This window comes from Pleurodeles waltl, chromosome 11, assembly GCF_031143425.1.
Source record: "Pleurodeles waltl isolate 20211129_DDA chromosome 11, aPleWal1.hap1.20221129, whole genome shotgun sequence".
Lineage (NCBI taxonomy): Eukaryota > Metazoa > Chordata > Amphibia > Caudata > Salamandridae > Pleurodeles > Pleurodeles waltl.
The window spans coordinates 881,112,402-881,124,447 of record NC_090450.1 but is presented as its reverse complement, the minus strand read 5'-3'; the positions used below and the strand labels follow the sequence as shown (position 1 = coordinate 881,124,447).

The window sequence follows — 12,046 nt, the reverse complement described above, 5'->3', positions numbered from 1 at the left end:
TCGAGCGCAGGCCGGAAGAACCGACCCAAGGGAAATTGACAAGCGCTCGGCCCGAGCACAAAAAAGGACGGACTCCTGGTAAGAAGCGATTCGCTTACACGCTCCGTCAAGCGTGAGGAATCCTCAAAGGGCCCGGGAAGGCAAATTAACGCGGCCGGCAGCATGCGATTAAAGAAGACGAAGAGAGAGGCACACACGCGGCTAGAAACTGAGAGAAGGGGCGAACCAACGTGGGTCCCATAAAACGCGCTCACGCAGAGCGCGGATCGTAAAATTTAATAAAGTTAAATTTAGACAAAACATCTCCACGGCATGACAAGGACTGCGCAAGGAGCGCGAGTCCTGCTCCCTTGCTCCCACTCCACGAATTAAGAAGCGTCCATGGACGCTTATAAGGAGGGGAAAAGCCCGCTCCTAACACAAAGTAAAATAGTAAGAAAAATATCACACTTATCTGGCTGCGAAGCAGCAAAGAAAGAGGAGTGACTTGGTGTGATTCAACACTTTATAGGCTTCCTCCTCTATGGTTGATCACGTGTTATAACTAATATTGGGTGATGTAGTTTTTTACTTTCCATGATGTTCATTGGCTGCTGTTGAAAATAAAGCATGGAAAGAGAAGCATAATCTGAGCCTCCGGTCCTGACATAGAATTGTTGGGCAGGGGCATTGGCGGCGAGGGAGCAGGCCGCTGGAGAGGGGTCCAGATGCGTGCGGCCTGCTCTTTGTTGCATTTGGAGGTGATTGCTGGCTGCCGGGGGTGGTCGGGGAAGGGTTTTAGTCCGGCGGTGTGATAGGGTAGGAAGACGACTTGGGCACAGCGGGGCTGCCTGGAGCCCGAAGGAACCGAGGTATGGCTGTGCCCTCTGGTGCCCCGCTAGCTTGCCGGGCCCTGCATTCTCCGGCAGCGGTGTATCAAGACTGACTTGTGCCTGCCCCCGGCTGCCTTCCCCGGCGCATTTCCTTTGGAGAGCCGCCCGTTGATGGTGCCCACCCAAGCTGCAGTGGTTGACCCTGGGCCCTAACAAAGACTATGTTCATTTCCTTCTTGTCTCGGGGGCCAGGAGGTGGATGGCAGCTTGTCCGAGGTGACATGCCCCCTAGTTTGTAGCCTTTGTGGGGGCTTTTCTCTCTGGCCCTGAGAGTTTGGAAGCTACGCTGATTTTGGGCATATCCACTGCACTTCTACGGGCTCCCATGGCATGCGGCTATCCATGGACCCCCACTGTTTCTAACGGCAGCACTGTGGCTCATCTGTGCTTTTAATAATACTTGGCCACGATATATAACACCTCATAATTACTCTGCCACAGGATTGCTGCCAGAGGGGGTTTCTGTCAGACATCCCTGTCCTCAGAGAGACATCGCTGCTACTGATTCTCCCCCAGAGCACTACTGGCGAGTTGACTAAGTGGGCCTTGCCATCCCAAGTGTTCTTACAACCCTCGTCTGGTGACAGTGACGTCCGGACGTAGGCTCTTTATAGGAAATGGTGGCCAACCATGCTAAAAAAAACCAGAACACGTCGATAAAAGATATGCTTCAGAAGCCGGACCTTGCCACCCGGTCACAGTGGGGTGAGCCTCTTCCCCCAGTCAGTTGTCGGAGATCACACAACACGTGTTGAGAAACTCGAAACAAACTATAGCCTTTTGCAAGATAAACTAGATGGCCTGGAGAATCGTTCCAGGCATAACAATATATGCGTCAGGGGAATTAGTGCAGCGGTCTCCACATCAGATCTCGAGACTCACACCCAGGCTCTCTTCACCCAATCTTGGGTCTGAACTGTGACCAACTGGTGCTATTAGATTGAACACACAGGCCTCCTCTTCATCTATGATAAATGAGTGGTGGCACGTACTCCTGAGGAGGCTGGCGAGACACTCGACATTTCACCTTCACGAGACAGGGAGGCTTCCCCTGGGGCTTCGGCGCTTACCATGGTGGACAGGGGGAAAGGATGGCAATATCCAAACAATAAAAACAAAAAGAAAAAAGCCCTTAAGCAGCGAAAGACAGAGGCACAGGTCCACCAGCGAGCCTCCTCCGATGATGATACCCCTGCCTGATGGTTGGGCTCGTGGGGGGTCCTGGGACAGATTACTACATTTGGCAGCGGAACATGCCTCCTAACCTCTATTTTCTCCTCTTGGCTAGGAGATTTTCTCTATACTCTGCCATTTTTTTTACTGTTTTCATTTTGACCCACGCGGTCTTCACTTGCATAGGGACGAGTCTGGGCCCTTCATATTGACGAATTAGGCCGCTTCCGTTTCTTTTTTTAAAAATGTTTTATATCTGTGTGTTCTTTTGTTGTTCGACACATTGACACAATTATGCTAGTTTAGCTACTGAAAGACATGGAGTGCCCCTAGTGCCCTTTTAACTAAGGATGGTGCTTCCTATCTGTTTTACTTATGACACTTAAATTAGTTACTTAAATGTCCAGGGTCTCAATTTACCCATAAAACGCAGGGCGCTGACTAATTGGCTCCGTCGACGGGAGGTCGATGTCACCTTCCAACAAGAGACATATCTCCTCAGAGTCGACACTAAACATCTACGATCATATTGGTACCCTACACAATTTCACTCATTCCACACATCTAAAACATGGGGGGTGGCACTGTTGTTCCGCAGAGGGCTCTCGTTCCAACTAGAGGCTACTCATAGGGACGCAGAGGGCTGCCAGGTGGGTGTCAGGGGTCTCTAGGGCTCCTCCCTAACCACTTTGATATCAGTCTACGGCCCCACCACTGACGGCACCTCTTTCTTTACAGAGCTATTCCCCACCCCTTCTCATTTTGCACGTGGCACCATTATTTGGGAGGGGGTCTCAACGCTACACTCAATCCATGCATTGATAGATCCTGAGCGTTACTTGGCGGGGGCACATATCTGCCGTCCTGCTCCAGGGCATGTCAGATCTTTCCCAGATTGACGTTTGGAGACACCTTCATCACCGAGAGCGCAACTACACATTCTACTCTAACGTCTACAAAATGCACTAACGCATTGACTACTTTTTGGTCTCGGGCACGCTGGTCCTGTGGATCCTTGATTCCACGACTGAAGTTAAAGTCCTATCAGACCATACAGCTGTGCGCTTAGATATAGGGCTGGATGCCCCCCCCCACACCCATTCCCTTATCCCTGGGTGTTAAATGAAATGGCGTTTGGTGACCCCTCACTTCGCAACAGGATCAAAGACACCCTAGAACACTTTTTTTAAAACCAAAAACAACACTGAAGACGTGTCTCCTGCGACCCTTAAGTACGTGGCAAATAAATATGCCATACGCTGTGTTCGAACTAACAGCTCAGCTGCACAGACTATTAAAAACTAACCTATTAGGAGCAGAAACGCGCCACAAACTTCTGGGTACAGCCCGTACTATGAGGGACCTCTGTAACAGCAGGGGAGAACTAGAACACCTCCTAATGAAAGAGGAAGCTAAAAAAACTCCTATATATTGGCCAGACATACCACGAGCAGAGGGACAAACCGGATAGATTATTAGCACACAAAATATGCCTCCATTCCACACGCAATCAAATCCACGAGGTTCGTGATGAGGAGGGCCGCCCTTTCCACTTCATCCCAGATATAATGCAGGTCTTTTATGATTACTACTCAGCCCTATACCAGTCTCAAGCCCCGTCTGAGCATTTGCAGGATGCCTATTTGGACAGATACGATCCCCCTGATTGCAGGGAGGACTTGTTACAACTTGAGTTTGAAATTAGCCCCGAAGAGGTTAGACTGGTCATCACTGGGCTACCTGCGCGGAAAGCGCCCGGCCCGATGGGTTTCTGGCTACATTTCACAAAGCCTTTGTCCACATCCTAGCTGAACCCCTAGCATGAGTCTTCAACCATTTCTTGACCACAGGATCAGTCACTGATACTATGATGGACTCCCACATTACTTTGCTCCTTAAGACGAATAAACCTCCCACTAGCTCTACATCATATCGCCCCATTGCCCTCCTTAATTACAACGTCAAGATCTTTACGTTTATCCTGGTTTAACGCCTCCAACATGCCTTGCCCAGCATGATAACCCCACAGCAATCAGGTTTCATACAAAATCATCAAGCCAATGGCAACACATGTTTGCTGTAGCCCTCATGGAGGTAGCAGAACGCACCCACCAACCCCTGCTCCTCCTTTCTTTGGACGCAGAGAAAACGTTCAACAGGGTGGACTGGACTTACCTCTTTAAACTCCTGGCTAAATTCCACATAGGCCCCAATTTGTTAACTTACATTCAAGCCAATGTTTGTCGACTTAGAACAAAACTTAAATTAATGGCATATTTCCCCAGTCATCCCCCTTACAAGGGGACCCACCAAGTCTTCCCCGTTTCACACTCTATTTTTGTGCTTTCTATGGAATCCTTGTTGGCTAGGATTCAGAATAACCCCGGCATTCAGGGCATTAGGGTGGGAGACCGATCACAAATTGGCCTTATTTGCAGATGATGTTCTATGCTTCCTCACCCATCCGTCAACCTCTATACAGGCATTAATGAAGGAACTCAATGCTTTTTCTGCAGTCTCTGGCTTTAAGATACATTTTGCAAAATCTCAGGACATGGGAGTGGGCGATGCACGGGGTGCCCTAGAACAACACGCACAACAGGCGGGATTTCAATATTTCAATGGACAACACACAGTATCACTTATCTCGGCATCCAACTCATTTCAAACACTGCGGCCCTGTATCAGGGCAATATCCCTCCCTTGCTAACTGCTTTATTTAAGGACCTTTACTGTTGGGGCAGGCTGGAGATGTCCTGGTTGGGCAGACTCAACTGTCTCAAGGTGAACTTCCTACCGCACCTCCTATATGTTCTCCAGACCCTTCCTTTCCCAATTTCTAAATCTACACTGGCCCACATCCATACTAAAATGTCTAGGTTTGACTGGGGCAACAAATCCCCAAGGGTGGCTAGGGTGACTAAGTGTTGTGTCAAATTAGATGGAGGCCTAGGGTTTCCAGACATACATACATATACGCTCGCTGCATAGCTGCACCACTCACTTGAATGGAATCACAATCCAGACAACAAACCATATTTATACTGTTGCAGCATGCATGCTAGGCAGAGTACATAAGATTATGCAGTACTTTTCATAGAGCCCAGGAACAGATAGTTACACAGCTAACAATAATAACATGCAATATATTCGCTAAGACCTAGTCTAGGATTATCTTTCTGTCATGCTGAGGGCTTGCAGTGAAATAAGAAAGCTATACATGGCATAAAACGGAATGCATCCACAATAAGGATGCTCATGTTTGTAAGTTGAAGTTAGACAAAGTAGTGGTCCTACTAGCCACTAATGGGAATAGCTTACATCTTCTAGTGTATACCTTTGTAGACAACTGTGGGTTTATGGATAGTATACTCAACAATGGGAAGTCTAAGGCCATGGTCACCTTTCATCACTGGATGCTAACATGTTCATTTTCAGTTGGCTTACAGACTTTGGAGTGAGCAACTTAACTTCTTTGCCTGCATTTTAACCATGCTTTAGCAGGAGCAAGATGGATCCAAAAACCTGTCTGCTCCAGTCGGCAGCATGTTTTTCATTTTAGCAAACAGTATGTAAGGGAATGATAATCCAACCCTTTCAGGACTGGATATGGGGCATTTAATCACAAGGAGTATGGTGTGTCAAGAGAGTGCGTAATAACGGTGTATTCCGTATTAAATATCCCTAGACAGAAAGACCAGATCCATTTTTTCGGGATGGTGAGGCCTCACCCACATAATGTGGTATGCTCACCATAAGCTTCCTCACCCCATCCTGGTAAAATGGTATTACCAGGGCGGACTTAACCTCGTGAGTAGAGGGAGTTCTTGATAAGAAAAAAAAATCTGGACAATTACAGGGATCTAGGTGTAAGTAATACTCTTTCCATGAGACCTTTGTATTAATAGATCCTTCGTTTGATATAGAAAGACCCATATTTATCTTGGCTACTTTCTTGGTGCGGAATTTCATTCAGTTTATCACCAGTACCTTAATGAAAAAAACATCCTTTATTTTAACTGAACTACTATCATGATCCTTTCTTTGCGTGAACTGACACAACATTCAGCAGGTTCCCCTTCAGACCACGCCCCCAAATGAACTACATCTCCCATGACTATAGTAATGTGACATAATACATTATCCGATAGTGTGTAACTATGGTGTGTCACAATAGGTCATCCAATCATGTGCCACTATGGGTTCTCCGTTGGCCGTCATTGGTTGTATACACGCTTTCAGCCATGCCCCAATATAGTGTCAGTCCGGCTTTTAGCAGCCCCTCCCACTAACCTATGTTCGGCAGACCGGGGAGAGCAATGTAGGTAAACAGACAGATGCCGCTCCTTGAGAAAGTGCATTTATTGGCCCCCAGTTCAGGGGACACAAGCATGACGTGCTATTATCCAGTCTTTGGGTTTAAGATAAATTTAGACTACCCAAGCAGAGAGGATCGACACACTGCAACTTTACATACCTGATGGCCCCAATTTCTAATATAGGGCAGCAGTTTATTAACAGGCTCGGCTATCCTTATCATTTTATCATTATGATATGTTTTTGAACAGAGATTTAGCCTTCCACAGAACCACTATTTCATGTGTGTAGCATGTTTCGCTTTGTAGCGTCACTTAAAGGATCACGTGTACTGAATTTACATCTATTTCTATTGTATAAACCAACATTTAGTAAGATATTATTTCCTAGGTGGTCATTCCTAGCAGGCAAGGTAGGAATTCCTTGAGTCACCTGCATGTACAGGTATTACATTAGTTAGGAGAGCTTTACTATCGCTACCCTTGCTAGCCATGATGAACGCCTGAGACTGTGTGTTAGGCTAGTTTATGGGCAGAAGCCTGTTGGTAGGATAATAGTTGTGAAGGTCACAATGCCTCTCGGCAAACAAAATCATGGATGTGAGGGTCATAGTGCCCATAAACATATTTTTCAGTTCTTTTAACCATACCTATGGTAAAGGGTTACTCTAAGGTATTTTTTTATCTGGATCCCTGTAATTATCTCGGAATTTATTTATCAAGAAATCCATCATACTCATGAGGTTCAGTCCGCCCTGGTGGTACCATCATACCAGGGCGGGGTGGGGAATCCTTCGATGAAGCATACCACATTACGTGCAAGAGGCCTCCTCATTCAGAAAAACCGGATCTGGTCTTTCCACCTAGAGATATGTAATACGGAATAAAGTGTTCTTCCGCACTCTCTCTTGATACACCGTACTCTATGTGAGTAGATGTGTTAACGTTTTGGAGGACGCACGGTGTATTTCCCCTGTTCATCACCCCTTGTGTTTGTATAGTTCTGGATATGGGACAAACTGGGGCCACAGACTTTTATGGCCCACCTATGGGACCTTGGCAACTGAAACGGTTCACCAATTGTAACTCCACCAATGTTTGCAATGTTATTAAATGTCCCTGAAATCTTTTAATTATCGGGATGACAACCTGTAAAATAAGAATATTCGATGTAAGAAACATAACACCAAGCTCACTAAGTATTTGTGCAACACTTCAGAACACGCACGCCCAAAGAAACCATATCGGATGATAACAGTTTTAACCCCTTGGAACAGCCCCCTACCCCATCTTTATGGTCATTTAATGTTTGGAAACTGCAGCGTTTGGCCTTTCACGAAAAAAGAAACAAAAATTAGAACTAGGCCTTACAACACCTTGGCACAAGACTACCTAAAATAAATGTACTTGCCTCAAAATGCTGCTGCCCCAGTCCATCCTTTTTCTAATGCGAATTCTATGCTTGGAGCAAGTGACCAGAATGCCTTGGATTATGAATGTAAAATCTAATCTCAGCAGATCAAACTAGGCACATATTGTAAACCACTAATTCGCTCTCAAAAGAGTCCTCCCCTGTTACCAAGTGATTTCTGATTCAAAGAACTTCGAGTCACTATGAAGGAGGAGGAAGAGGCATTAAACATGACTCTGTAAACTAAAGATAACCTACCTATAGTGTCATGCTTAAGTGTCATTATTTTCCCAGAGCTGTATCTGCATCACTCATTTTAGCATTAACGTCCTCGCATTTGTTAGTCTAACTGGCTAAATAGGCTGACAGCAAAGGTTTATGCATGTATACCACAATCTGTTATTTTATGGTATTGAGTATTACCTACTGTTCGTATTTCAGTGTTAAATAACACACAATCCTCTTAGGGCATACATGTTCTTAGCTCAACCAGAATCTGCAACATGTACCTAGTCTGTAAGCATTTTAAAAGTACACCTGCCATCAACATGTTCAACATTTTGGCCAGTCCATGTGACCTTTTTCATGTTTTCTTAGCTATGGTTGGCACATCAGCTTGTAGCACACAAATCCTTCTTTCTGTATATAAGTGTGAAGACCCATCTAATACTTTCTGCTATACTCAAGCCAAAGGTACATTTCCTTACTCCTAGTGTTGTAAGGATCGTTGAAGGTGGGTGTTATTATGATGCATACATACAGAACCCCAAGACTGGAAGTCGACTTCGTACAAGGTCCAACTATGTTCTCCACTGTAAATGTATTGCGGCTTGACTTCTGCTACTCACCTGAACCTTCTGTTATTTTATAGATGATACACAGTGTGAATTATTTCTATTTATTAAGGTCCCTCTTATAGAAGAGATCTGAAAGAAATCTCAATAATATAATATATGTCTGAAGTATAGAACTGCAAACAGATTGAAAGAAATATTTACCTGTTTATCAGAACAAAATTAAAGGTGTGCCCTGTAGCTTCGGATACACGGTTCCTGATGCAATCCAGTATTGGTACCCATGGTTTAGGCGACAATGTAACCCCCGAATAAGTATAGGTTAGTCCAGCATCTCCATAGGTTACCTGTTTTCTTGCAATGTTGTGCCATTTTCCAAAAACCTGCACCTTGGTAAGATCACCTGTTGGAAGATGAAATTTAAGATATATATATATTTTGTCCAGTAGAAGGCGTTCTGCCGAAACGCGTTGACATCTTACTTCAGGACTTTGTGTTACCCCTTTAAGAAATAAATTCAATGAACTGAATAGGCTCTTGCTCCATACGATGTTGTTTCAATAATTGGGATCTGACTAACGGGATAGGTGCAGCCGTCAGATGGTTATCGTTCCATCTGTTGAAGATTATATATATATATATATTACTGTTTCATTAAAGATCCTTTATTTCAAAGACATACACATTTGCCAACTCGAAACCCAAAAATGCATCCATGAATACGGTATTATGCAGTCTTAAGGAAACTATTACAACAAGGTTTCAGTTAAAATAAGTGGTTACCCACTTTTTTCCCGAACACAGAACTCACAAACCAACCGTTTTCCACTGATTTACCAAGGGAAAACTAATACATTTATTCTAGACCTGTTGTCATGGGTTACACGGTAGGAAACATGCAGTATCCCAAACATTTCCATATTTTATGTAACAAAGAAAATGTTTTTGACATTTAAATACTGTAACCACATGCATTCTTCACATTCCATAATCACATAATGGTCTTTTTCAAACAGAAAATATTGGTGGTATACACGAATATACAGTACGGTTTCAAAATGAGGGATATTTGGCAATAAATATTTTAAGGCATAAACCATGCAAAATTAGTACACAACTGTCCGTAATTCACTCAGGTATGTTGAGAGGGGTTTATATGCATAATTCTCTTTGTACTGAATGATGCACCTCAGATGCTAGGTTGAATTGTCCACAAAACTGGCAAGCTCAAACATTGCTGACGACCTCCTGTATGAACTAAGTTAAGGCGCCATAGGATGATGACACCACAAAAAACATTTCACATCTTTACTTGGTTGGCATGGACACATATGGAACCAAATGTAGCAGGAGTACATAGGGTGCATGGAAATATTGTTGACAATGAAATCTGAAAATATGGTGTGTAAAAGAAAATATGTGGTGCCGTGCATTACCACGTTGGACGGCAGCCACTTGGAAAAGAGATAAGCATGGATCTGTTCAACTACTGGATTCACATCTTCTGGACCCATTCCCCCACCCCCCAACCGAGACGGCTGAATGAGGCTCTAGTCTTGTGGACTGGTATAATAAACTGCCCTCAGTCCGCCAAAATAAGCCATTCTGGTTCTCAAAACAGATCCATGTGCCTCTATCAGGGAATATGCAAGAAACAAGTCCATCGACTGAAACTAGAGTTACTCATGCTCCACAACATGGTCATCAACGAATGACTTACAGTCCTGGGCTATGATCTACAACCCCAGCCCAGTGCCACCTCCACAATTTATACAGTATTGGGTAGTCAGGCAACCTCAACAGCACCAATGTTGGACTGCCAATGAGCACAGGTGAGATAGTCTTCAGTCTGGGGGCTAAATAACTAACACGGACAGGTAAGGATTAGACCAACCCTTAAGATATCTTATGAAGGGGTGGAAAATATTGGGAACCTACTAGGTCCATATTGGGGTCTCCTCAAAAGGCGCCCCTAGACTTATTAGCCACTTAACATGACCCAATCAATCTTCCACCTTCGATAAGGTATGAATAGGTGAGGGATAGGTTAGAGTACACAGCATTATTCATGGCAATATGAACATTCTCAAATGCCTCCAAACAGCATGCAGACCAATATAAAGAGTATGACTATTTACGGACTGCTGAATGTGAGGCCTTCAATAAACTGGTACAATAAACTTCCTTAAGTCAGTAATCAATTAAATGATTAAATGACCAAGCACCTTGACTTTATTGTGGTGCTGCTTATCTTTTATTTACAGTAATTAATATTACTTTACCACAACACATCCCTAGTTATTATTCACCACTTTTGTCCATGCACCTTTATACATGTGACCGTGCAACTTTATGCAATGTTTGGGATAAAAAACATTAATGAAAAGAATATGACTTCACAAACACATTGTTTCTTCCCTTCAAATGATATTATAGACCCTATCATTTATTTACTGCATTCTGATCCAACGATATAATCACGCGTCCCTTTGAGAGCAGGTTATATAATCCCCTCATCATAACCTTCCAGAAAATTGCACACATTTGGTGTCTTTATATAACAAAGTCCAAGTTTCTTTTTGCGTTCTCAGTAACTGATGTGGAGCGTTTCAGCCTCCTCAGTGAAAAGGGAGTCCAGTTTCCTTTAGCTGTCTGACTGTATCTCCAATGTTCAAATTCCACTCATGCCAAATATACCTTTATCTTGTGTTTACTGATGGTTGGCATCCTATGACAAGGTCGTCTTCTATGCTTCTGCCTCTCTGTTTCCTGTCGCTTCTAGTGCAATCTGCACATGGGCATGCAGAGCAGAGTACTTGGATCATTGCTGTCTTTGTGTGTTTCTTCCACGATGTTGATCCAATCATTACCAATAGTTTGCTGAGATTAGGAATGATTTATTTTACCCAGGCTTTTCTTGCAGTCTTATTTATGTGTCCTAACCATGGATACATTAGTGGTCAGAACTTTATGAAGGGTGATGTATAGGATCATAGCATGGACTTTTGTAAAGGTCTGTATTGGGACTACACCTCTGTAGAAAATCTCTGTCAGTGAACATATGGAATGTTGCCCCTTGGACGAGTTTTCTATTTCTGTAGTCTCACCTCCAGAAGTTTTACAGGGGTATGGTGCCAGTTGGAACTGCATGTTCATGGAGACAGATCTCTTCTTCCAAGACTTGTCAATGGCATGCTCTATAGCCTTCCTCTCTGTAGGCACACTTGGGTCGGGTCTGGTGTTGCTGGTTTCTTAATTGTCTCTTATGTTGTTTTTTATGTGTACGTTCCTCATAATTAAGGATTTTGTTCTGAGCCTGTTCTCCCTTTTCAGAAGTGAGCCAAGAAATAAATCTTTGTTTCTCGATAGATGGGCTTGCAAAACATGTTTTCATGCCATTAACCTTTTTCAAGTGCGAGGATTCAAGTGTGGCTCTAGAAAGTGCTCTTTATTCATTTTAATTACTGGTTTCATACAGTG

At 43.9% G+C, this 12,046-nt stretch overlaps 2 protein-coding genes across 3 annotated transcripts in view; one reads left to right on the top strand and one right to left on the bottom strand.

Annotated features, from left to right (window-relative positions):
- USP30 (ubiquitin specific peptidase 30) overlaps positions 1-12,046 on the top strand; it is a 461,500-nt gene that overhangs the window by 353,669 nt on the left and 95,785 nt on the right. The window lies entirely within an intron of this gene.
- Positions 1-12,046, bottom strand: part of ALKBH2 (alkB homolog 2, alpha-ketoglutarate dependent dioxygenase) — a 108,141-nt gene that overhangs the window by 23,810 nt on the left and 72,285 nt on the right. For both annotated transcript variants that reach the window (XM_069214770.1, XM_069214771.1), the window contains exon 3: positions 8,771-8,969. In XM_069214770.1, coding sequence (XP_069070871.1) covers positions 8,771-8,969 — 199 coding nt within the window. The remainder of the gene's footprint in view (positions 1-8,770; positions 8,970-12,046) is intronic.